Genomic DNA, 26,494 nt, shown 5'->3' with positions numbered 1-26,494 from the left:
GGGGTGGGAATTTCTCACTCAAGCAGGGCTCAGGATCATCTTAAACCCACCCGGGAGCACGTGGGTCGTGCATCAAACCACGATGTGAGCACCGTGGCGTGGGCAGAGCAAAACGCAGCTCACTCAGCTATAGGCCTGATTTTTAGCATGTTATCACCAAAACCACAGAATCCCGTTGGTTTGGTTTACATCTTGACGTTACATATAGACAGGGACGTGCTGTGTTTCTACGCAAACCCAAATTTATAATTCCAGATGGATACAAATAAACCAAACAGCTACAGTAGCGCTTACCTTGATGTGTATTCCAGGCTGTTAAGAGACTTACTGGCTACATTAAATTTTAAGCTATTTCTCTATATTCAAAGAGCAGGACTGGGTGCTTTTTGAGGTTCATTGGTGCTGGTAAGTGCCACGCAAGGCTGTCTGGAATAATAAATACCTCTTATTTTCAGTCTGATCCAAAAACCCTTGGTGTCACTGCAAGGTCAAGGTCTTTGCATTGATCTCAGCAGGTTTTGCGACACAAAAAGGATGTTAAGATGCTGATGCAGCTCAAACCTGATGAAGGAAGAGTCACCAAGGGCTCACCCCACAATGCACTCAGCCTCTCAGGGGCTACTGAAAGAGGTGGCCAATTAAAGCAATTTAAGAAATTAGTGGAGAGCAAGTTCATTAAGGGCTATAAAAATCACCGATCCAGGTGTATCTTCTCCTTTAGGAGAAGGGAAACATCGCAGGCTCTGGAGGGTTCAAGCCATGCACGTCCCAAGGGGCACCTTCCTTAGAGGGTTCTGCTTCAGGGAGCTGCAGTGTCAGCTGGTTGGACATGCTGGGAGCTGCAAGAGAAAAGGTGAAATTCACCCCTGAAATTTGGAAGTGAAAGAAGAAAAGCCGTAAATTTCCAAGGACGGGGTCAGTACAGGAGTGTGATAGCCCAGACCCATTACATCCATTATCTTTTTGAGATAATCCTATTTAAAACATTATTTTAATGCCCATTATCCTATATAAAATATGTTTTTCCCTAAATGTCGAGCTTGGTTTTTCTGCTCAATCCTCATGTGAAAATCCCATCCTTTTAAACAGGCGTTTGCCTAAACCTGAATAGTTGTTAAGCGATAACTAACGTACCACATTGAAATGAAACAGGCTTCTCTTTTTTTCCCAGTAGGTCTCACGCGCTGACATCTGTTTCCTGGAACACCTGGATGACATCTGGCTTCCTGGCGAGCTGCCGTGCCAGCGTGCCGGTGCCATCCGGAGCATCCTCCAGCCCGGCGCTGAGTAGGATCCGTGCAGCGTCTGCTTGCTGCCCCGCGCACGCGGCGTGCAGGGCTGGGGGGGACAAGATATCGTGACAGGAGCCAAAATGCCACATTCAGCTTCAATCTGATTCAGAAACAAACTGAATTGGGTGAAAGGGTGAATGATGATTCTGTTGAGGAGCAGCTGAGGGAGCTGGGGGTTCAGCTGGAGAACAGGAGCTGAGGGGAGACCTTCTGAGCTCTGAACTGCCTGAAAGGAGCTTGGAGCCAGCGGGGGTCGGGCTCTGCTCCCCAGGAACAAGCGCCAGGAGCAGAGGAAACGGCCTCAAATTGCACCAGGGGAGGTTGAAGTTGGATGTGGGGAACAATTTCTTCCCCAAAGGGCTGTGGGGCATTGGAATAGGCTGCCCAGGGCAGTGCTGGAGTCACCAGCCCTGGAGGGGCTGAACAGACACAGAGATGACGTTCTCAGGGACGCGGGGTAGTGCCTGTGTTGGGTTAACGGTTGGACTCGATGATCCTAAATGTCTTTTACAACCAAAATGACTTTCCCCAGTTGGACCACGCAGCCAAGCAGCCGTGTGATGGCACAGCCTGGCTCAGCTGCCACAGCTGTGCATGTCTACAGCAGCAATGGGACAATTAAACCTGCCCAACCTGGGACATCTCCTCTCCCACACTCAGCCATGCTGGCAGAAACAATTTTCAGCCCCTTACCCCAGCTGTTACCCATTCCCCTGCAGTGCTGGTCCAGCTCTGGGTCCTCAGCACAGGACACACATGGACCTGCTGGAGAGGGGCCAGAGGAGCCACAGGAATGACCCGAGGCTGGAACAGCTCTGCTGGGAGGACAGGCTGAGAGAGTTGGGGTGTTCAGCTGGAGAACAGAAGCTCCAGGGAGACCTTAGTGCTTTCAGTGCTTAAAACGGGCAAATAAGAAAGATGGGGACAGACTTTTGAGCAGGGCCTGTTGTGACAGGACAAGGGGTGATGGTTTTAAACTAAAGGAGAGAGACTCAGGACAAACATGAAGAAGTAATTGTTGGCCCTGAGGGTGGTGAGAGCCTGGCCCAGGTTGGGCAGAGAGGTGGTGGATGAACCATCCCTGGAGACATCCCAGGCCAGGCTGGACGGGGCTCTGAGCAACCTGAGCTGGTGAAGATGTCCCTGCTCATGGCAGGGGGGCACTGGGTGACCTTTGAAGGTCCCTTCAACCCAAACTATTCTGTGATTCTCCCCCTTGCAGATTACTAGTTGTTCCAGTCCACTGAGCGGTACTAACCTGGCTGAACCAAAGCTAACCAGGTTTGCAAACATATTGAGGATATTTAGGCCAACTTGGTTCATTTTCACTGACTCATGGGCACAGGGTGCCCACCACAGGAGGGGGAGGCTGTGGGACACAGCACGCAGCCTTGGAGTCTCTTATTACTCTGTTTTTTGGAGTGGATTTAATAGTGACATGGAAGAGAGAGGCTTGCAGCTACTCTGGATGTCACCAGGGGCATTTGCAGGCTCCCTGAAGCTCACTTCAGGGTTGGGGAATAAAGAGAAAGGTTCCCATGCATTGCGTGCAGCAAAGAGCATCCCATCGGGGAGGCTGAAATAATCCAGCCCAGTTCCCAGCTCATCCCACAGACACTAACACAGCAAAGGTGCTGGGGAACGGGGCAGCCGATGGGCACAAAGAACCACCAGAAACATCCCAGGGTTGGATGAGTTCAGCAGAGCTCGAATTTACTCACTGAGGGGGTGGGGGAAGAGATCATGAACGATACAAGACTGTTCACGCTCGTCACTGAAGCGTGTTATTAACCAAAACTGAAGACTGGGTAAGTTGCCAATTTTGGCAATGGCTGAAACCATTTCTATATACTTCTTTTTTTTTCAGAGATGCTGATGCAAGAGATGCCTCATACTCTCATGCTGGGAATGCCAACTCCCCACCATCGCTATAGCAACGATATTTACGTTCAAACTCTCTGTTATTTGCTCATAAGCCATTCCTAGGTAGTTTGATAAAAAACTGAGGCTTAAGAGCTTGTGCGATTGCTGTGTCTGCCCACCCTAACTGCTTCACATTGGCTGATTTCAACCAAATTTGATGGCAAGGCTGCCGTGTCAATGATACTAAGCTCCCGACAGTTTCATGCAAAATAAGCAGCTGGGTTATAAGAAATTAGCATCTCTGTTCTTTCCCCTGGGGGAAAGGCTGCAGCTCAAGCTCAACCATGCCATTAGACATCAGAAAATCCAGCAGGAAAAGAGCCAGTGAATGAAAGCTGCAAAACAAAACCCTAAAATACACGTCACGCTGCTCCAAGAGCCATTTGCATACGTGCATCTGGCATCTCCTTGCACGCTCCGCTGAGCAGACGCAGCGCGGGCTGCTTTGGAGGCCAGGCTCTTGTTGCTAAAACGCATCTCGCTGTCATACAAGAGGGTGAACAAATAGCTCAGCGGCCTTACCAGAGCGGTTCTTCCCATCCTTCGCGTGGACATCGGCACCGAGGGACAGCAGTGTCTGGATGGTGTGCGTGTGTCCTTCCTGCAGTGAGCACAAATACGTGGATTATTTATTCAGAACCAGCTCCGCGGTTTGTCACCGTTGCATTTAGCAGAAACAGCACAAGGTTGAAAAGAAAGGAGGCTGCAAGTGATCTTCAATATTCAAGAAGCGTTTGGCCAACGCCATCAGACACACGGTGTGAATTTTGGGCTTGTCCTGTGCAGGGGCAGGAGTTGGACTTGATGATTCTTGTGGGTCCCTTCCAACTCAAGACATTCTATGATCTGTCCCTGGGTGCATATGGCACCTGGGAGGCCACGGATGCAGATTTACTCTGGCATGGTCAAATCTGGCGCTACCAGGAGCTCCAAAGGACTTTCCAGCGGCTGGAAATCAGGGTTTGCTGCCTGTGGCAGTGCGGATCGGCTCCGTTAGCCAGCGATTGCCCAGGAACAGCAGACATGTTGCTGTTACCCGATGGGAATCGGCCAGAGAAACCACCAGGCACCTTCTCCAGCTCTTCTGCTGGCAACAGTGAGAGGAGTCGGAGCTTGGAGCGTGTCTGCATGTCTCGCATGTCCCTGGCAGGAATTCCAACCCAGAGGCTGAAAAAGCAAATAAGAGGCACCCCAGGAGCAATGATAATTCTCTCTGCGAACATTTAATGGCACGTTTTAAACGCAAAAGTGTTTAATTAAGACCTACAGTGCTTCAAATCACGCTACAGCGCAGAGCTGTGTCTGGTGGTGGTGGTACAGCCAAAGACACACAACCCAGTCCACATCCAGGCAGGTGAAACTGCTTTTAGACAATGGTAGATCCCATATGATCTTCCTGATCATGGTCACCTTGTACCCTGAGGTGTGAGGAATATGGAGGATTGTCTCCTGCCTTTGCCTTTGCCAGTGGCTGCAGAGAATTTAATGCACAAATGGTCTCCAACTTACAACGGGGTGACACGACCTAAAGTGTTTCTTAATAGCAAATTAGCGCCCTAATTTTGCGACCCATCTTGCCTTTGCCTCCCTAGTCCTCCCCTTCAATCAAGTAACTCAATTAAATTGCTTTTAACTCCAGCCGGCCACAAAGCCATAGGAGCCCTGACTTAACCTTTCATAATTGGCAGCTGGCTGTTAAAAGGACTAAATGTCAGCAAAAAGTCGTGTTTTCCTACACTGTAAATCCAGTTCACGTACCATGGGGGTCTGGAATCGCTCTTACTGAGGTGTATTTCAACTCAGAGCACAATCTGTTGCTGATGGATGTGGATGGTTGCGCATCTGCCCATGGTACCCTCAGGCACTGGTTTTTCATCAAGGATTACTCCAGTATTTATAACGCCCCATGAGAAGACACAGAGCCCCACGTTTTCACACCATCACGACCCACAGCGTCCTCTATCTTTCCTCTCTAAGTAGCAAACTTTAAACTCTGCAGGGAAAATGCAATACAGCCCCCACACCCCTCCTCCCTGCACAAGCTTCTCCTTAAAATAAATCCCCTCTCCCTAAATAACACGCCTGATTTTGTAATTACTTCCTCGATGCGATGAATTAGTCTTTGTCGTGCGGCATGAGAATGCAAGGCCCTTATTTTTATCCCCGCCACCTACTCATTTTCCCCCGAATATCGTACGACTCGGGAGCATCTTCTCCTCCTGCTCAAGGCTCCTGTTTCGGGCTACACACGCCCTCTCCGTGGTGAAGACAGCACGCCAGGAACTGCCACAACCTTGGCAGCAAATTGAATTGAAAGCGTAATTTGATTTTCCTGTATTTATAAATGCGAAGTAATAAGAAAAAGACAAAAAAAAAAGCCCACCAGCCAAACAAACGGTGCTGTAAATATAAAGTTACACTGAGCCTCGGGAAAGAAGAGAAACACATCAAATCGCTCCCCAATGAGCCGCTCGCCAAGACAGAGCTGGGATCTTCTCCAAGGCACATTATATTCCCCAATAGCGTTGCTGTTAAACGTACCCTTGGCAACCAAAAGGGCTTTCAACATGGTTTCTCGGAGCATGAGGAAGAGAAGCTGGGAGAAAGGCCTCTTTTGTGAGAGCCAGCAAATGCCATGGCCGGCCCTGCTGGAAGAGAATACTGTTGCCAGCACTCCCAGTAAGTGTCATTGATGCTTTTGTCGAAGCGGGGCACTGGGACGCTGCGTCGTTCCCACTACAAGTCTAGACTGGGCTCTGAGTGCTGCATGTTAAAGCTTAAGAGGTTTAACATGCAGGGATCTGAGCGGGGACCTCCCCTTGTCACCGGCTGCCAGCGTCCTGCATGCTGTGATGTGACAGCAGTGCAGAAGGGTCCCAGGAGGGATCCCAGTCAGCAATGAGGCTTTTGGGATCTGATCTACGCTCCCCAGGAGCGTTACAGGACCCACAGGTCCCGCTTCCCATACAAGCTTGTGATGGGAGGAAGACAAAGCCCAAACAAATTTCACAGCCTGGAATTCAAAACAGCTCCTGTGCGAAGGACATAGATAAGCGCCTGGGAGCTCCCTCCGCCTTTCCACCTCTACTTTCTTATGTTAGATTACACAAGGCCAAGTGCCGGGTCCTGCACTTGGGTCACAACAACCGCATGGACACTGCAGGCTCAGGGAAGAGCGGCTGGAAAAGGACCTGGGGGTGTTGGTGACAGGGGCTGAACATGAGCCAGCGTGTGCCCAGGTGGCCAAGAGGCCACCAGCATCCTGGCTGGGACCAGCACTGGTGTGGCCAGCAGGCCCAGGGCAGTGACCGTCCCTGTGCTGGGACCTGGGGAGGACAAACCGCCAATCCTGGGGGTAGTTTTGGGCCCCTCACGCCAAGAAAGGCCTTGAGGTGCTGGAGCGAGTGGAGAGAAGGGAACGGAGCTGGTGAGGGGCTGGAGCACAAGTGTGATGGAGCGGCTGAGGGACCTGGGGGGTTCAGCTGGAGAACAGGAGCTGAGGGGAGACCTTCTGATCTCTGAACTGCCTGAAAGGAGCTTGGAGCCAGGGGGGTCGGGCTCTGCTCCCCAGGAACAAGCGCCAGGAGCAGAGGAAACAGCCTCAAGTTGCGTCAGGGGAGGTTGAGGTTGGATGTGGGGAACGATTTCTTCCCCAAAGGGCTGTGGGGCATTGGAACAGGCTGCCCAGGGCAGTGCTGGAGTCACCATCCCTGGAGGGTTGGACAGAGATGAGGTTCTCAGGGACATGGGGTAGAGGTGGACTTGGCAGCATTAACAGTTGGACTAAATGATCTTGAGGGTATTTTCCAACCAAAATGATTCTGTGACTCCATATTAGTATTGTTTTGTTATTTTCTTAAACTGTTTTTATCTCAGTCCATGAATTTCTCCTTTCCCTTTCGATTCTCTCCCCACTTGGGGGTGGGGTAGTGAGTGAGCACCTGTTGTGGTTTTGATGGCGGGCTGGGGTTAAACCACAACACCACCACCACTCTGCAGACAGCTGGACACACTTAATGAGGGTCTAAAACCCATTCAACAGGGTTTGGGACTGGTCAGGATCAGAGGGACAGTGACAGAGGATGAGTTAGGAATGTAAATCCACCATCACTGGCAAATACCTGAACCAGACTGGGTTAGATTTCTGCCTGTACCACAGCAACAGGCAGAGATTTTGCAGAGGGAGTTTGTGAAGAGGGACAAACCTTGGCTGCGTAGTGCAGCGCTGTGAGCTGAACGTCCGTCGCTCTCTCGTTGACATCGACGCCCTGCTCGGAGACGAGGAACCGGATGGCTTCATCCTGTGCCGTGACAGCTGCCCTGTGCAGAGCTTGAGCGCCCAAAGCGTCCACAGCTGTGGGACAGGCCTGGAATGGGGGAGAAGGGAAAAGGGAAAGCAATGAACAGCCTGGCGAAACCTTCAAGGACAATCACCGGCCCGAGAAGAATCGTATCTGCCTGCCACGGCCATGGTGACAGCAATGGACATGTGGGATGTCACCAGCATGACTGCTGCGTTGGTAGTGCCGTGATTTGTAGACCAGAGCCAGTTCTCTGCTGAGATGGTGAAGCGATAAGCAAAACTAAGACCAGAAACAAAACAAAACAAAACAGAACCTCCCCTCTATTTTTCTGCAGCACATATGATGGGTTTCAACTCTTTAAACTGGCAAGAAACTGCCCATCTCCAAGCGTTGTGCTGGTGGAGAAGAATTTGGATACAGGTAGAGGGAGAGAGACGGGCGGGTAACCTCAGGAGATCTCTCCTGTGAGTCTCTGAATGGCAAAAATGTAAACTCAAGAAGTATAAAGGGAAGTAACACACAGTGTGCTCATCTTCAAGGGTATCATCCAGCCTTTTGAAGTCTAGTGGGCCTGACTCATGGATTTATAAACACGGCTATTAGCATTTCCAGTGCTACGTTATGGCAGTGAGCCAGGGCACAGCAACGAGGAAATTAAATCAACTATTCCGTCTTCACTGTCTGAAATGCGAGGCTACAAACGTAAGCAAACTTCACAAATGTTTTATCCTGTAAGGGCCAGATGAGTGAAGACAAGCACACGAACATCTACTGAAGTCAACAAGTATCTACACACTCAAACACAACATGGGCATCAAACTGTTTCTGCTGGTGTTATGGCTGAGTAAATCCAAAGTTTCTGATCTTGAAAAGTGCGGTACCATGTTCTCTGGCCTTATCTGTGCCATGCTGGGGGCTCCGTTGGCCAATTCCACCTGCCAGTGCAGCACAAACGGACTGACTGGTTTTGCCACAATTGTTTTCGGCCAAACTGGCGAGCTGCACCAGTGTGGCACAGTGTCTGATGAACGTCACAACTGGTCTGGTGGAGAGGCCAAGAGATGGCAAAGGACATAACAAGGGAGGCACAAATCAGCCGTCAGGTGGGCATCTCACATCGATTCATCAACTCACCATCCCTGGAGGGGTTTAACAAATGCGGAGATGAGGTTCTCAGGGACATGGGGTAGTGCCAGGGTTGGGGGAACGGTTGGACTCAATGATCTTGAGGGTCTCTTCCAACCAAAATGATTCTATGGATTTCCCATCCTGACAGTTCTCAGTCAGTTCCTGGAGAAGGGAGATGATGTTTTTATGTTTTTGGCACCTACCTGGTGTTTTTCCAGAAGCAGCCGGGCGATGTTGACATGCCCGTTCTGGATTGCATCCATAAAGGGAGTGACTCCACATTTGTCTCTGCTGTCAGGTTTGTACTGGCACCTGGGAGAGACAAGAAAAGCCGGTACAGAGTTGTTGGCAGCTCTAAATTCCTTCCTGCACTCGTTGCTTTGCATTAGTGGGGCAGGAGATTATCAATGCCATATATAAAGCCTGTCTGTAGGCCATGTAAACAACATCAAGCTGACTGGGAGTGTTGATCTGCTGGAGGGCAGGAGGCTCCACAGAGGGATCTGGATCGATGGGCTGAGGCCAATTGTCTGAGGGTCACCAAGGCCAAGTGCCGGGTCCTGCACTTGGGTCACAACAACCCCATGGACGCTGCAGGCTGGGGAAGAGCGGCTGGAAAAGGACCTGGGGGTGTTCGTGCCAGTGGCTGAACATGAGCCAGCGTGTGCCCAGGTGGCCAAGAGGCCACCAGCATCCTGGCTGGGACCAGCACTGGTGTGACCAGCAGGCCCAGGGCAGTGACCGTCCCTGTGCTGGGACCTGGGGAGCCCAAACCACCAATCCTGGGGGCAGTTTTGGGCCCCTCACACCAAGAAAGGCCTTGAGGTGCTGGAGCGAGTGGAGAGAAGGGAACGGAGCTGGTGAGGGGCTGGAGCACAAGTGTGATGGAGCGGCTGAGGGAGCTGGGGGGTTCAGCTGGAGAACAGGAGCTGAGGGGAGACCTTCTGATCTCTGACCTGCCTGAAAGGAGCTTGGAGCCAGGGAGGTCGGGCTCTGCTCCCCAGGAACAAGCGCCAGGAGCAGAGGAAACGGCCTCGAGTTGCGCCAGGGGAGGTTGAGGTTGAATCTGGAGAACAATTTCTTCCCCAAAGGGCTGTGGGGCATTGGAACAGGCTGCCCAGGGCAGAGCTGAAGTCACCATTCCTGGAGGGTTGAACAGACAGAGATGAGGTTCTCAGGGACATGAGGTAGTGCCAGGGGTGGGTTATGGTTGGACTCAATGATATTGATGGTCTTTCCTAACCAAAACAATTCTATGACTCTAGAAACCTGTCTCGGTGCTTTATGCACTGGGGCACAGTCTGCTTTTTGGCCAGTGATCTGCTATTCAGCTGGTGCAGCTTATTTGCCTGCACAAAAAACAGGGCTCTACACATCATTTCTATTTATTTCCCTTGCCCCCCGAACAGAGGATCTCTGGAAGGGTAAAGCACACACAGGCCTTGCCCTGACAGAGGTGAAAACCACATCCTCATGCCACAACGCCATGTACTAAAACACAGTCCACACGTCTCGCTCAGGTTAAAGCTCAGTTGAAATGAGAGAAGACAGAATTAAAATTGCAACCTGTCTTGAATCACAGGGCTACATTTATGCTGGGCCAAACACGGACAGGAATTAAGAAGGCTTGGACGAGTCGGCTAACGGGAGCTGTGAAAAGCAGCGGCTGCGATGCCCAGGGAAAAATGCTCCAGCTCTGGCAGGGTTGGTTCGGAAGGTAACAAGGTCAGGATGACTGAGCACAAGCTGATTTAAAGCCACTTCACAGCATTCTCCCAGAAGCCCCAGCCTGAAAAATAAAGCCTGGAGGCTGAGTCCAGCTTAGAGGAGCTGCAGCCAGAACCAAGCTGCCAAAACCCCCTGTTTTTGTGTTGTTATCGTATGGCCTTGGACACATGGGAGGCAACAGGGATGAATCAGCATAGAAAAAGAGCCGTGTTATATAACCGAGGCTTATGTCACGCTGAAGTCAGAGCCCAAGCGGAGTGTCCTTGTCTCAAAGACCCTCCGACCGGCTGTGAAAAACCCAGAGGAAAGGGAGACGGGCTTGGGATGGCGTGCGGTGCAGCTGGGCGTCCGCGGACGGCACAAACGGCCTTTGTGCGCGGACGGCTGGAAGGAGGGAGCTCACTTACCGCTCCAGAAGCAGCTCCACGGCGTCCGCGCAGCCGTGCATCGCTGGCAGAGAGAGAGAAAACACAGGGTTAATGTATATTTTCATGCCACCGTCTGCCTACGGTGAAATATAATCAGGTTTCCAAGCCTTTCGGCTTACTCATGATGCGGGAGGGGGTTGCAAGAGGCTTTAAATTCAAAGCTTTTGATTTTATTCCTTGTAATTAAAACATCGTCTCCAGATCTCAAGCTTTCTCTTCCCCTGATCCTATAGGAAAACACCATATAAAAATATGCATATAAGCACCATTTAACTGCGGAATGCATGAGAACAGTATATGCAATTACGCTGACACAAAGATCTTTTCTTGCGAGTGTTTGTTAATCCCTGAAGTGAAATCTGTGAGGAGGAAAATGAACACAAAGCGGGGAGCTGGTGAATAGCTGGATGGCATTTCTAGCCCTCCACAGCCACTCTGGACTCCCCATCACTCCCATCTCATCATCCTAATGAAGCATCTTCACTCAGACAGCATCTCGGAGGAAAAACAACAACAGTGGGGGAGGATTTGAACATCACGCACCAAAATACTCTCTTTAAAAAAAAATAATTAGAAAAAATCATATTACAGCAAAGTGCAGACAGCCTTAATCTGGCTTTTTTTCTTTTATTTCTGCAGGTTATTTTGCAAAACAAATTAAATAAAGAAAAACATCAAACCAAACGTGGAGCTGTTACATCAAGGTATTTACTCAATGGAAGAAGGGCCCCTGGCAAAGGTGCCTTACTAGCAATAACCTTCAGATGCAGCTGCACAATAGATGCTCTTTGAAAGCCCAACAAGGTGTCCCCATCCTCCCTATTTATCACCCTTTCACCTGAGCTGAGATAAATAGAGGCAGAAACACATTGTGAAACGGATTTTCAAAACGGAGGCTTTAAAAAAACCCAGTTATGTGAAGACAAAACAACCCAAGCAACACGATTAGATCCCTTAACAGCAACAGAGAGACAAGAACGCTGCAGCTCTCAGAAACACTGTTGCACTCCACATCCTCTAATTATGTCTCCTCCGCTCTCTCGCCTCAGGCTACTGATATAAGAAGCAGCAAAGCTTGAGGAATCGACCCAAAAAATAAAAGGGGGGGAGGGAAGAAAACTACCCGTCATTTATCCAGGGATATGTGTGCCAGGAAGCCAGCTGGACTGGTCACGGGTTAATGTGCTCACATCCACACCCTGGGGATGGAAATTCATTGAGACAGCGACTTCTTCTTGACATGATTTCCCCCAGTAGCTCCAGTATCATCTCCAGCCCCTCACCTGTGTCCACTCCTCTGTGTAAATGGGCTACGTGGTGGTGTGGGGGGGGATATTGGGACCAGTACCCACCCCACAGCATCCCCCAGTATCCTCCTGGGTTAAAATTATGCTGGGGGAAAGGTGGTTTAAGCAGCTCCAGCCCTTCCTGCTGCCCAGTCACTCTCACATCGGCTGCTTCTCTGCTAGTGTGTGGCCCAGGGTCTAACCTGGAGCTGTAAAATGACCAGAAATCAACCCAAATTGATGGCTTTGCCACAGAGAAAGACAAATGTAGGAGGCAACATAGAGATGAAGACACACCTCTGTGAAGCAGTGAGAACTGGGTGCTGGATCCACCGTCGCTGTCTGTACCCTCGTACCCCAATAACCACGAAGCAGGGAGGAGACTTGAAGTTCAAGGTCAAAAGCAGCTTTTCCTCAGGACACTCCCCACCCTGCCCCTGTCCCCAAATCCTCAAGCTCCAGATCCCCACCCAACGCCCACATCTCTGCGGGGACAGGGCTCAGCTGGGGCTGCGAGCCCAGACATGGAAACACAACCCCTGGGATGGAGCAGGGACAGGAGAACATGCAAATAAATGAGAATCAGCCATTTCTCCTTCAGGCAACGTGCTCCTCACCGCCCAGCCTGAAACATCAAACAAATCAGCAGCTTTTTTCATTCCCAGGTCAAGCACAAGGACTAAGGAGCAGCCAAAGCCCCTGGGCTGGGACTGTCACTGCTGATGAGGACAGTGCAGGGACAGACAGCCAGAGAAGTAACGGGAATGACAACCAAGGAGCAACATGCTCAAGAGATTCACTACAGCACAGCGGGGGTCTCCCTACCACACCTCGGGTCTTTCCAGAGAGTCGATCCCTATTAAACCTTCTCACTCTCTGCAACTGCCTGAAAGGAGGTTGGAGCCAGGGGGGGCTACATTACACAAGGCCAAGTGCTGGGTCCTGCACTTGGGTCACAACAACCCCATGAACGCTGCAGGCTTGGGGAAGACCATCTGGAAAGTGCCCGGTGGAAAAGGAGCTGGGGGTGTTGGTGCCAGCGGCTGAACATGAGCCAGCGTGTGCCCAGGTGGCTAAGAGGCCACCAGCATCCTGGCTGGTGCCAGCACTGGTGTGGCCAGCAGGCCCAGGGCAGTCACCGTCCCTGTGCTGGGACCTGGGGAGGCCAAACCATCAATCCTGGGGGCAGTTCTGGGCCCCTCACACCAAGAAAGGCCTTGAGGTGCTGGAGCGAGTGGAGAGAAGGGAACGGAGCTGGTGAGGGGCTGGAGCACAAGTGTGATGGGAGCGGCTGAGGGACCTGGGGGGTTCAGCTGGAGAACAGGAGCTGAGGGGAGACCTTCTGATCTCTGAACTGCCTGAAAGGAGCTTGGAGCCAGGAGGGGTCGGGCTCTGCTCCCCAGGAACAAGCGCCAGGAGCAGAGGAAATGGCCTCAAGTTGCGCCAGGGGAGGTTGAGGTTGGATCTTGGGAACAATTTCTTCCCCAAAGGGCTGTGGGGCATTGGAACAGGCTGCCCAGGGCTGTGCTGGAGTCACCAGCCCTGGAGGGCTGAATACACATGGAGATGAGGTTCTCAGGCACATGGGGCAGTGCCAGGGGTGGGTTATGGTTGGACTCCCTGATCTTGTGCTCCAGCCCCTTCCCCTCCTCTGAACTCACTCCAAAGCCTCAAGGTCTTTCTTGTCATGAGGGGCCAAAAACTGAGCACACAAAACTGATGGAGGTTCTCAGGGACGTGGGTTAGTGCCAGGGCTGGGTTAAGAGTTGGACTTGATCTCTTCCAACCAACATGATTTTGTGATTCTACGACTCTAAATTCTTTGGGACATGAGTTTAGGTAACGCAGGTTTGAGTGGTGGCTCTTCTCACTCCTTTCTCCTGCAGGAACGTGAGCCCTGGGACACGCAGAAAATCACCCCTCAGCAATGGGGCATCTTTCAGATTCAGGGCCACCACCCTCCAGCGCTGAGCCTGCCCCACAATGTCACCCCGACTTGGTGTCACACGCTTCTCCCTTTGTTCACTCACTCCACCATCCACTCCCTCTGGGTAACCAGTGCACTGAGACACAGCGGGACAAACTTAATTCTGCGTTACCATATTTCTGGGCCATTCAACTTATTAAGGCTAAGAGGACTTAACTGATGCACTTTGTGCATTGTTTATAAATTAAAATTAATCACTCCCACATCTTAAGGGTGAAAGAGTCAGAAAGCCAGAAATGAAATCTAAACTGTCTCTGGGTCACCATTCACTTAACTGTGTCCTCCTGCTCCTCACCACGTCTACAGATGATGCCTGTGGTTCCTCAAACAATTTCTCTCCCTTTTTATCTCCTTTGAAACCAAGGAAAAGGGCAGAGAAAGGAAATCAGACCCCCCGGGCTCCAGCACTAACAACAGCCCCTATGTATTCCCAGCAGAAAACTGCATTTTGCTTTGCAGAAAGGCACTTTGGATTCATCACCACGCAACGCAGCCTTCTTGAGAATAACACAACTCTATGATGCTTCTTACCGAGGTTGTGTCCAAAGACCCTACAGCTCTTCAGATTCGTCGTAACAACCAAACCCACCAAGCACACGCAGCAAAATGGAGCATTTAGAAAGATACTTCTCTTACAAAAACCAATGACAAGACTATAAACCAAACCAGCAGGTCCCAAACGGTGCCTGTCAGCAGCTCTACTGGTTTTTGGGAGTTTTAAAATTCCACAATATTGGAGCTTTGCCGATTTTCCAAGTGCAATTTGCAGCTTTATAAATCAGCAAGTGTTTTGCATTGTGTCCCGAGCTGTGGGAGCTCAGATGCGTCTGTCACAAGGAGACAGAGACGGAGACAAACACCCTGATCCAAGGAAGCCAGAGCCAGTGGGTGATCGTGAGCACTCCTGGTGCAGACCCAGAAATTATCCACCACAAAACCACACTTAAACACAGGCAAAACCCAGTGAAATGGGAGCTGAGGACCCCCTAACCTCACAAACTGAGTCTTTGGCACATCATTACAAAATGCTAAGCCTAATTCTTGTGGTTTATTCATCTGAAAGCCACGAAGCGTCTGTCCTGAGGTGAAACCCTGTAAGGACGTAGCGGATGGAAGTTCAGAGGCGTGAGCTCCCAGTGCCCACCACTAACACATTTTCATTTAATTTCAGTAACTTAGTTTATTTATTATTATTATTTAACCATTTTCTTGTGGTTTTGTATCAATAAAACTCAGGCTTTGCTCCTCCAAGATAAACCTGAACTGAAACAAGAGCCTGTTCTCCACGGCCCACTCTCTCTTCCAACCCATTCGGTGGCAACGAGACCCTTCTTTACCTGCTGTGTGCAGTGGTGTTCTCTTTATCGTGCTCTCTGTGTCCCAGCAGCTTGGGGACACATCCAGCAGGTACCGGAGGACTTGGGGATGGCCTTCCCGGCTGGCGATGTGGAAGCAATTCCAGCCATCCTTGTTCTTCAGCAGCGGGTTGGCTCCGTGTTCCACAAGAGCTTTGATGACTTCCAGGTTTTTCCTGGTGCAAGCCATCATGAGGGGGGTCCTAAAATTAAAATGAGGCGAATATAATAACCAGAGAGACAGCGCCACACAAGCCTGATGGATTTTGTTCTAAGGTCTGAGCTTGAAACACGATTTAAAGTTGTCTCTAGCACCAACTGGCTTAATAAAACACAGCAGCCAAGCGCCAGCTGTGGCGAGGAAGCCAGAGGGAAAACTGATGTGTTAAAACCGCTCCGGGGGAGCAGGAAACTTTTCTGGCTAAAGAATATCTCCAAGCCCAGGGCTAAATTTATCATCTCACCTGCATTTGGATGCTTTGACTGAAGCTCAACACAGGCTGAATACGGACCCATGAGATTTTACAGCACTACTTCTTTCATGCAGGTAATATGGGGTCTGGATTTTTGTGAGGTAGAGCTGCTAAAATCAGTGTTTCTGACCTCAGACAGGCAGCAAACCACAGACAACTTCCCATCTCCAAGTGGCAGGGCACGAGTCTATCAATGAATGCCACTCTGGAACATTTCTGATGCAGAGCAGCTGGCCTGAGAGTGAAGCTTTTCACAGTTTTGTCCTGTTTTACATGCATGGGAAGAACCTTTGATATTTAAAACCATTTTTACAAGCTCTCCAGAGGAACAGCATCTTCTCCATCGCACAGTTTCCAAACTATGCCTTGCATGGATTTTGCGTGTCGTCCTAGAAATCCAGTGGTACATCTGGCAAAGAAACACAGCGACCAGCCCTCCTCCCTCTGCTTTCCATCCAGCAATGAGCACATTTGCACACCTAGAACCCAGGCACTGCAGATTAACAACCAACCCCACTCCTGCCTGGCAGCAGGGCAGGTTCACCACAGTTTCTCCTCCTAGTGACCTGTTATAGAATCATTGAATTATTTTGGTCAGAAAAGACCCTTAAGATCATTGAGTCCAACCGTTAACCCACCCCTGGCACTACCCCATGTCCCTGAGAACCTCATCTCTGCATCTGTCCAACCCTCCAGGGCTGGTGACTCCAGCACTGCCCTGGGCAGCCTGTTCCAATGCCCCACAGCCCTTTGGGGAAGAAATTGGTCCCCACATCCAACCTCAACCTCCCCTGGCGCAACTTGAGGCCGTTTCCTCTGCTCCTGGCGCTTGTTCCTGGGGAGCAGAGCCCGACCCCCCTGGCTCCAAGCTCCTTTCAGGCAGTTCAGACATCAGAAGGTCTCCCCTCAGCTCCTGTTCTCCAGCTGAATCCCCCAGCTCCCTCAGCCGCTCCATCACACTTGTGCTCCAGCCCCTCACCAGCTCCGTTCCCTTCTCTCCACTCGCTCCAGCACCTCAAGGCCTTTCTTGGTGTGAGGGGCCCAGAACTGCCCCCAGGATTGACGGTTTGTCCTCCCCAGGTCCCAGCACAGGGACGGTCACTGCCCTGGGCCTGCTGGCCACACCAGTGCTGGTCCCAGCCAGGATGCTGGTGGCCTCTTGGCCACCTGGGCACACGCTGGCTCATGTTCAGCCACTGTCACAAACACCCCCAGCTCCTTTTCCGCTGAGCACTTTCCAGCCGCTCTTCCCCGAGCCTGCAGTGTTCATGGGGTTGTTGTTATCTCCTTGTCCATCCTTCCCCAGTGAGGACCAGTGATGTTACTGGATCTGCAGCCTCTTTGGAGGACAGAGCCCAGAGCCATCAGCACACACACGTTAGCTGAGGGTTTACTCACAAGGTAAAGTGTGAGCAATTCAAGGTGGTGAACCCACAGACATCTCCCATGTTTGGCTCTACTAAAGTCACTAATTTCACTGCCCTCACCAGCATCAACCCCTATTTTCCTTAATTACCACATTGTAAAACAATAATAGTTTCACGGCCTCACGTAGGAGCTGCATTCTCCATTTTATCTGTTTATAAACTTGCCCCAATCATGGAACGCTGGGTGGGCGTGCGGATCGGACAGAAACCTCTGAGCTTTCCGGAAAAGATGAACACTTCTCTAGCATGGAGAGGACTAATCTCTTCTTCAACCCACAGACATCAGCTGGGAGGCCAAAAAAACCCAACAAACTCTCCTCATTCAGGAAAAGCTGCGGCACAAAAACCTCCCAGCGCACAGGGAATAAGGACTCGTGGGCCTAAATTGCAGGGAGAAGAGATCTGGCTTCGTGTTTAGGAGAAATGCTCCAGTTTTAAGGACAGGTAAGGACAAGAAAAATCGCTGAGAAGGGAGGTAAAACCTCCAGTGACAGAGATTTTTAAGAAGAGATTAGACCTGTGTTTGCTGGGGACGATGGGGTAGAGCTGAGCCTGGAGCTCCGTCTTCCCTGCAGTTCCGTTTCTATACGATGCCTCAGATCTGCATATATTTTCAATGCAAATGACACTTTGTCCCAGGGCTGGGACACGTACAGGCAAACACGTAAGTCCCCGTCTTTAATCCGTGGACAGAAAGGTGCTGCGGGCCCATCAAAGAAAACCAGGCTCGAACACGCAGCTCATGAGATCTCTGCCTCCCTCCACTCCCCTGATGTCAGCGCAGCTTCAAATTATAAGATCTGGTTTTGTATTTCTCCGTTCAGCTTCAAAACAACCTCCCCAAAGCTTTTCTTTGTGGCCTGGGGGGAATCCTTGCTTTCTTTTGCGAGGTGGTACACAGAAATCTCCCTCCCCAAGAGAAGAATGACATTAATCACGTTTGCTGCTTGTTCGTGGCTCAGGCTTTATTTTTTCATTCCCACTTCTCATTCGCTCATCATTTGCTCAGGTGTTACCCACACGGCAGGCAAACAAAAGCCCTGAGGAAACCAGTTGTTTGTTGAGGCTGTTGCTATTATATCAGTAGCAAATCTGAGCTGAGAGGCTGTGTTTGCTGGGGGGAAACAGAAGGAAAACTTCCTTCTTATCTTATTTCAGTTTCTGAGGACCAGGACACAGGATCACTGATTCCCATCAAACAGGGAAGTGGGGAAGAATGAATAACTGTGGATGAAGGCTTTTAAATTGGATCTGTGAATAAAGCAGTAATTTACAACTTTTGTGATAAATAGGAAGGGAATCAGTGATAAGGCTGGAATTTAGCCCAAAGAAACAACTGTATCCTGGGCTGCATCCCCAGCCCCGTGGGCAGCAGGTGGAGGAAGGGAAGGGATCCTGCCCCTCTGCCCCGCTCTGCTGAGACCCCCCTGCAGTGCTGGTCCAGCTCTGGGTCCTCAGCACAGGACACACATGGACCTGCTGGAGAGGGGCCAGAGGAGCCACAGGAATGATCCGAGGCTGGAACAGCTCTGCTGGGGACAGGTGAGAGAGTTGGGGTGTTCAGCTGGAGAACAGAAGCTCCGGGGAGACCTTAGTGTGGCCTTTCAGTGCTTAAAAGGGGCCCATAAGAAAGATGGGGACAGACTTTTGAGCAGGGCCTGCTGCGATAGGCCAAGGGGTGATGGTTTAAACTAAAGGAGGGAGATTCAGGAGAAACTATTGGCCCTGAGGGTGGTGAGAGCCTGGCCCAGGTTGGGCAGAGAGGTGGTGAATGAACCATCCCTGGAGACATCCCAGGCCAGGCTGGACGGGGCTCTGAGCAACCTGAGCTGCTGAAGATGTCCCTGCTCATGGCAGGGGAGAATTGGGTGAGCTTGAAAGGTCCCTTCCAACCCAAAGTATCCTGTGATCCTGTGATTCCATGACTCTAAATCATAAAATCATTTTGGTTCGAAAAGACTCTCAGGATCATTAAATCCAACCGTTCCCTCACCCCAGCACTGCCCCATGTCCCTGAGAACCTCATGTCCATCTGTCCAACCCTCCAGGGATGGTGACTCCAGCACTGCCCTGGGCAGCCTGTTCCAATGCCCCACAGCCCTTTGGGGAAGAAATTGTTCCCCACATCCAACCTCAACCTCCCCTGGCGCAACGTGAGGCCGTTTCCTCTGCTCCTGGCGCTTGTTCCTGGGGAGCAGAGCCCGACCTCCCCTGGCTCCAAGCTCCTTTCAGGCAGGTCAGAGATCAGAAGGTCTCCCCTCAGCTCCTGTTCTCCTCCAGTCCAATTCCCACCTCCCGCATCCAACCCCTTTCAAACACCACTCTGTCCCCTGGCAAATCAAACCCATCACCTACCAATCTGCCTTCTTCAAGCAGTCCACGCTCGCTCCTCTCTCCAGCAGGTAGGAAACACACTCCCCGTATCCCATGGAAGCCGCTTCATGGAGGGGCCTCTTGTAGTCGCTATTAAACACCTCGACGTCCATCCCCAGTGTCTCCACCAAGTAAGCGAGGACGTCGCGGTGTCCGTACCGGGCTGCGTGGTGCAGCAACGTGTCTCCTGAGCGCCCATAGCGCCAGTTCTGCTCCGCCGAGCCCCGAATGGCATCCGGGGGCAGCTCGACCCGGAGCAGCTCCAGCCGCCCCTCCTGCACCAGCCGCAGCCACTGCCCCTCCGCCATGGCCCAAATCTGTAAAAAGAAGAGGCAAAAATCAACATTACGGGCTCAAAATGTGTGATTTCCCAGGGTGACGATAAAAAGAATTTACCATGGCCCTTAGGAAAGTCAGAAAGCAGCCTTTCCCTCATTAAACTGGACATTTCCTTCTTCTTCGGGAAGAATAGGGAGTGATCTCTCCCTTTAGAAAATGCCCTTTTCCTTAGGAAAATCAGGATCTGGCCCCTCTCTTGGGATATACAGAAATCCCTTTTCTCCTCAGGAAAACAAGAACTTTCCTTATTTTGCTTGGGAAATGCAAAAAACAGATGCGCCCTCCGGAAAACGGGAAATCTCCTTTTTCCCCTCAGGAAAAGCAGAAAACAGCCTCTTGCTCAGGAATATCCCAGAATGTCAGGGGTTGGAAGGGACCTGGAAAGTTCATCCAGTGCAATCCCCCCATGGAGCAGGAACACCCAGACGAGGTTACACAGGAAGGTGTCCAGGCGGGTTGGAATGTCTGCACAGAAGCAGACTCCACAACCCCCCTGGGCAGCCTGGGCCAGTGTTATGTCACCCTCACCAGGAACAAGTTACTTCTCATATTCAAATGGAACCTCCTGTGTTCCAGTTTGCACCCATTGCCCCTTGTCCTGTCCCTGGTTGTCACCAGAAGAGCCTGGCTCCATCCTCCTGACACTGCCCCTTTCCATATTGATCCCCAGCAATGAGTCCCCCCTCAGTGTCCTCTTGTCCAGCTCCAGAGCCCCAGCTCCCTCAGCCTTTCCTCACACGGGAGATGCTCCACTCCCTTCAGCATCTTGGTGGCTGCGCTGGACTCTCTGCAGCAGTTCCCTGTCCTGCTGGAACTGAGGGGCCACAACTGGACACAAGATTCCAGGTGTGGTCGGATATTTCCTTCCCCTTCAGGAAAATTAGAAACTGTCCTGCCCTTTAGGAAAAATAGAAACTCCCATTTTTCTTCAGGAAAACCAGAAATTTCCTCCTCCTTCAGGAAAATCCTTTAGGAAAAAGAGAAACGCCGTTTTTCTATGGGAAAACTAGGAGTTTTCTCTCAGGAAAAGAAAGAACTGGCTTCTGCCTCTGGAAAACCAGAAAGTCTCTTTTTCTTCTGGTAAAGTAGAAATTTCCTTTTCCCTCAGGAAAACCAGACAATTTCTTTTCCCTCAGGAAAACCAGGAACTGGCTTTTTCCTCCAAAAAAACCCCATAATATCGTTTTCCCATTGGGAATTGTCAGAAACTGGTCCCTCCTTCAAGAAAACCAGACGTTTCCTTTTTCACTTCAAAAAAGGAGAATTTTCCTTTTCCATCTGGAAAACCAGGTTTGTCCCTCAGGAAAAAACAACATAAATTTAATTTTCCCTGAGGAAAAGTAGAAAATCCCATTTTTCTCTACAGAAAACCAGTTGCTCCCTCAGGAAATGCAGAAATTTCCCTTTTTCTCTGGAAAACGTGTCATTTCCTTTTCCCTCAGGGAAACCAGAAACTAATTGTTTTTCAGGAAAAGCAGAATTTCACTTTTCCCCTTAGCAAGTTCAGAAATATAAGGACCCCCCTCCCCCCCCCCAACGCCCAAGGCGGGAAACCCGCCATATTTCCCGCCCACCTCAGCCCGTGTCGTGGGGGTTCGAACCCACCCGCGTTTTTCTGAGGTGACGTCACGCGTGGCGATACGCTTCACCGTGACGTCACATCCCCCCCCCCGGTTTGGGGGCTGGGGGGGGGCGATAAAGAAACTCCGGGCAAATTTCTCTCGGCCCCGACAGCGTTAAGGTTTCATTTTGGCGTCGTCTGAACCGGAAGTGCTACTCCATTGGGCAGCCGCACTGCGCAGCGCACTCTGATTGGTCTGCGAGGCGGGGAAGGGCGGAAGCAGCGGAACGCGCGGAGTGAGTAGCGGGGGGGGGTAATCCCCTTAGCAACGGGGGGGGTCCATAGCAACGGGAGGGCTTTGGTAATGGGGGGGTGGGGGCGGGCAGGGGTCCCTGGGCTGAGAAGGGGTTAGAGAAGGGGGTCTCCTGGCATTGGGGAGACCCCGAGCATTCGAGAGACCCCTGGCAATGGGAGACACGTGGCAATGGAGGGGGCTTGGTATGGGGGGTGGACACCCTGATATTAAGGGGGCTGAGCAGGGGGGGCCTGGGCTGAGAAGGGGTTCGAGAAGGGCCCCCCCTTTGCATTGGTGGGGAGCTTTGGCAATTGAGGGGCACACTTGACATTGAGGGGGTGTTATTAGCATTGGGGGGGTGTGGTGAGGAGGGAACTTGGTAATGGAGGGGGCTTGGGATTGAGGGGGGGTTAGTAATGGTGGGGGCTCCTTGGCAATGGGGGGGGGGTCCCTTTGCAGCAGGGGGGCCTTGGCATTGCGGTTGGACTTGGTAATGGGGGGCCCTTGGGAACAGGGGGAGCTGAGCAGGGGGCACTGGGCTGAGAAGGGGTTCAAGAAGGGGCTCCCTTGACATTGGGGGGACCTTGGGCATTAGGGGGGGCTTGGTAATGGGGGGACCCTTGGTAATGGGGGTGTTGGCAAGGGGGGGCACAGAGCATTAGGGCACTTGGCTGTGGGTGCTTTTGGGCCAGTGTGGGGGGGCCCCTGCACTGCCGGAGGTCTCCCCAGGTGTGTTTAAGTGCATTGTGGTTCTTCAATGATTCGTGCAGTTTAATCTAAATAATAATAATAATAATAAAAATCCGTTTCAAGTGAGAAATACAATTTTAAAATAGAATCATTTCAGTTGGAAAAGACCCTTAAGATCGCAGAGTCCGACCACAAACCTAACGCTGCCAAATCCGCCGCTAAACCGCGTCCCCAAGTGCCACGGGACTGTCTCACGTTGCCTTTTTTCTTCTACTTGCCTCGTTTGCCGTGTTTTGAGGGTGGTGGAATGTTACAAAACAGCCTCCCCGGGGAGCTCGGCGGCCACTTTCGCCGCTCTGTGATCTGACGTGGATGAAACGGAGGAAGCAGGAAAACGGAACAAACTGGATCCGCCTGCATGAGATCGATCGGTGACTTTTTGTGGCTGCCGTAAACATGTCGGGGGAATTTCTCCTCCTTAGTATCGCATAGTGATAAATGTAAAGCTGCACAAGCAGCGTTTGGTGGTGATTCCCCTGTCAAAAAGCAGCCCGTACCCTGCTGTGACTTGGGGTTTCTCGTGAACGTTTCCATTAGAAGCAAATTGCGCTGTTTGTGCCTTTATTCTGCTGGCCATCCTGCGTGTGGAAGAGAGGAGCTCCTGCCGCTTTTAAGTAAGGTTTCCTTAAAATAACTCACGTAGTTTTGTGCTGTGTCTTAACCATCCTCATAGGGAGGAGCTGCAAGTGGGTCGTGTTTCCTCCTTCACGGAGGGTCCCAGCTTGGATCTGGGTGCGAGAAGCTGACGTTTGTGTGTTTGAGTGTTGGTTCTGACCTTCCCCAGGTGAGTCGGTGTTGTTTTTCATGGGGAATTGTGCAGCTCAGCCTCTGGAGGCTTCCTCGGCATCCTGCTAATGGTGCTTCGCATTTAAATGAATGCATTGACACCAATCTGCTTCCTCCGTGTTATAGTGTTGTAGAGAAAGCCATAAAACTTGTGAGGATTCTGGTTTTATGTCGCAAAATCGCAGACTGGTTGGGGTTGAAGGAACCTCTGGAGATCATCCAGTCCAACCCACCTGCTAACGCAGGGTCACCAGAGCAGATCACACAGGAAGGTGTCCAGATGGGTTTGAATGTCTCAGAGAAGGAGACTCCACAACCTCTCTGGGCAGCCTGGGCCAGGCTCTGGCACCTCCAAGGAAAGAAGTTTCTCCTCATATTCAGATGGAGCCTCCTGTGATTCAGTCTGTGCCCGTTGCCCCTCATCCTGTTGTTGGGCATCACTGAACAGAGTCTGGTCCATCCTCTGACACCCACCCTGAGATATTTATAACCATTGATGAGATCCCCTCTCAGCTTCTCTTCTCCAGCTGAGCAGCCCCAGCTCTCTCAGTGTCTCCTCATCACAAAGATGCTCCAGACCCCTCAGCGTCTTTGTATCCCACTGCTGGACTCCCTTCAGTAATTCCTTGTCCTTCTTAAACTGGGGAGCCCAGAGCTGGACACCAAACTCCAGATGTGGCCTCCCCAGGGCAGAGCAGAGGGGGAGGAGCAACCTCCCTGACCTGCTGGTCACACTTTTCCTAACACACCCCAGGGACCTTTGGCCACTTGGCCACAAGGGCACATTGGTGACTCATGGTCATGCTGTTGTCAGCCAGAACTCCCAAGTCCTCCTTCCTTCCTTCTTTGTCATTCTGTTTCGTTCTGAAGGCTCGTGGGGACGTGGAGTGACGTTGCTTTTGCAGTGTTACATATGTGGCATAGAATCGCAGAATCGTTTTGGTTGGAAGAGACCCTCGATATCATCGAGTACAACCATTAAGCCACCCCTGGCACTGCCCCCTGTCCCTGAGAACCTCATGTCCGTCTGTCCAACCCTCCAGGGATGGTGACTCCAGCACTGCCCTGGGCAGCCTGTTCCAATGCCCCACAGCCCTTTGGGGAAGAAATTGTTCCCACATCCAACCTCAACCTCCCCGGGCGCAACTTGAGGCCGTTTCCTCTGCTCCTGGCGCTTGTTCCTGGGGAGCAGAGCCCGACCCCCCTGGCTCCAAGCTCCTTTCAGGCAGTTCAGAGATCAGAAGGTCTCCCCTCAGCTCCTGTTCTCCAGCTGAACCCCCCAGGTCCCTCAGCCGCTCCATCACACTTGTGCCCCTTGACATGACGCTTTGCGCTCCTGAGCATCTCACCAGAGCGTTGAACAACCTTCTGATGTAACTTATTCAGCGAAACTCCTGCTTAAAACACTGTGACTGCCCTATAAATTTTCTGTAAAGAAACTCTGTCTTTACACCTCTGTTATATTGCCATTTGCTGACTGTTTTTGCGGTCTTCTTTTGGCCAAGTAGTGTATCGATTCAAGAAAGCGCACCTCACGGCCGATGAATGCAAAGCTCTTGCGCAGAGCGCGGAAGGTTCGTCCTCCCTGACGCAGCCGTTGAGTCAAAGGCGAAGTAGAGGAGACGTAAACAGGGGCCTCCATCCCACCCCCCGCGCACGGAGATGTCACGGAGGTACGTGGAGTGCGGATATTTGGAAGTTTGGGGGAGAAAAATGCTGATATAGTGTGAAACAAAAGGGCTTCGTGTAATCCATCATCTAACTTGTGCTGAGAGGAGAGTAATGCCTGTGCAAATGGAAGAAATTGGTGAGGTTTGAGTGGTGCTTAATCTTTGCAAAGTCAAGTGGTAAGAAAAAGTGGTACCTCTGAGTATTTCCATCTATGGGGGAGCAAGTTTGCCCTCGTGTGTGTGTTTTAGTCTCTTCTCACACCAGAAGTGCCTCCGTGTCTCTGTTGCTGAGCTGTCAGGGAGAACAGGAGCTCTCTGTGAGGAACACTACACTCTCTGCAATTAGGGGCTATTAACGATGTGCCTCCTGCTTCTAGATGTTCTTTAGGATGCTCATTAAATAATAATGAGCTGTCTAGTTCACAGAAACACAGAATCACAGAATCGACTAGGTTGGAAAAGACCTCAAGAGATCATTGAGTCCAACCCTTGGTCCAACTCCAGTCCATTGACTAGATCATGGCACTAAGTGCCATGTCCAATCTGAGTTTAAAAACCTCCAGGGACGGCGAGTCCAGCACCTCCCTGGGCAGCCATTCCAATGCCTGACCACTCTCTCTGCACAGAATTTCTTTCTAATATCCAGCCTCAATTTCCCCTGGCAGAGTTGGAGCCCATGGCCCCTTGTCCTATTGCTGATGCCTGGGAGAAGAGACCAATCCCCACCTGGCTAGAACTTCCCTTTAGGTAGTTATAGAGAGTGATGAGGTCACCTCTAAGCCTCCTCTTCTCCAGACTAAACAAGCCCAGCTCCCTCAGCCTCTCCCCATAGGGCTTGTGCTCAAGTCCCTTCCCCAGCCTTGTTGCTCTTCTCTGGACCTGCTCCAGCACTTCAATCTCTTTCCTGAGCTGAGGGGCCCAGAACTGAACACAACACTCCAGGTGTGGCGTCCCCAATGCAGAGCACAGGGGAAGGATCACTGCCCTTGTCCTGCTCACCACGCTGGTTTGGATACAGGACAGGATACCATTGGCTTTCTTGGCCCCCTGGGCACACTGATGGCTCATGTTGAGCTTCCTGTCGATTAGTACCCCCAGGTCCCTTTCTGTCTGAAGTTATGTAGGACTGCAAAAGTGCCGTTGAGCCCTTGAAAATATATTAATGACCTTCTTTCCTGGGAGTGGGAAATGTGATACGCAACTCATAGACATGGGTCTCAAAACTGCCGAAGCCTTAGAGGGTGTTTGAGGATTGATAAGACTTTGAGCTAATCTGCACACAACAGGGCTCAGGGCTTGAACTGAAGGTGGAAGAGCTGTTTTCAAGTAGTTCGTGGTGTAGGAGGAGCCCCCAAACCACCTCAAAACCTGTGTAAAAACAAGAGAAGC

General features: G+C 51.2%; 2 protein-coding genes across 3 annotated transcripts in view; one reads left to right on the top strand and one right to left on the bottom strand.

Annotated features, from left to right (window-relative positions):
- Positions 1-291: 291 nt before the first annotated feature.
- ANKRD16 (ankyrin repeat domain 16) lies at positions 292-21,794 on the bottom strand. The gene is made up of 9 exons (XM_080362196.1): positions 21,649-21,794; positions 19,687-20,021; positions 15,414-15,634; positions 10,783-10,825; positions 8,851-8,959; positions 7,421-7,582; positions 3,738-3,816; positions 1,135-1,338; positions 292-839 (listed from the first exon to the last, which is right to left on the bottom strand). Exons 2-8 carry the CDS (start codon positions 20,010-20,012, stop codon positions 1,178-1,180), a joined length of 1,101 nt encoding a protein of 366 aa, XP_080218322.1. The 5' UTR covers positions 20,013-20,021; positions 21,649-21,794; the 3' UTR covers positions 292-839; positions 1,135-1,177.
- Positions 21,795-22,970: 1,176 nt separating this feature from the next.
- The window catches only part of FBH1 (F-box DNA helicase 1), a 38,656-nt gene continuing 35,132 nt past the window's right edge, over positions 22,971-26,494 (top strand). For both annotated transcript variants that reach the window (XM_080348762.1, XM_080348761.1), the window contains exons 1-2: positions 22,971-23,263; positions 24,944-25,108. In XM_080348762.1, coding sequence (XP_080204888.1) covers position 23,263; positions 24,944-25,108 — 166 coding nt within the window. In that variant the 5' untranslated portion in view covers positions 22,971-23,262. The remainder of the gene's footprint in view (positions 23,264-24,943; positions 25,109-26,494) is intronic.

The sequence above is a fragment of the Nesoenas mayeri genome (assembly GCF_963082525.1).
Source record: "Nesoenas mayeri genome assembly, chromosome: 1".
Lineage (NCBI taxonomy): Eukaryota > Metazoa > Chordata > Aves > Columbiformes > Columbidae > Nesoenas > Nesoenas mayeri.
The sequence above is the reverse complement of the archived record's forward strand: the minus strand, read 5'-3'. Positions and strand labels throughout refer to the sequence as shown.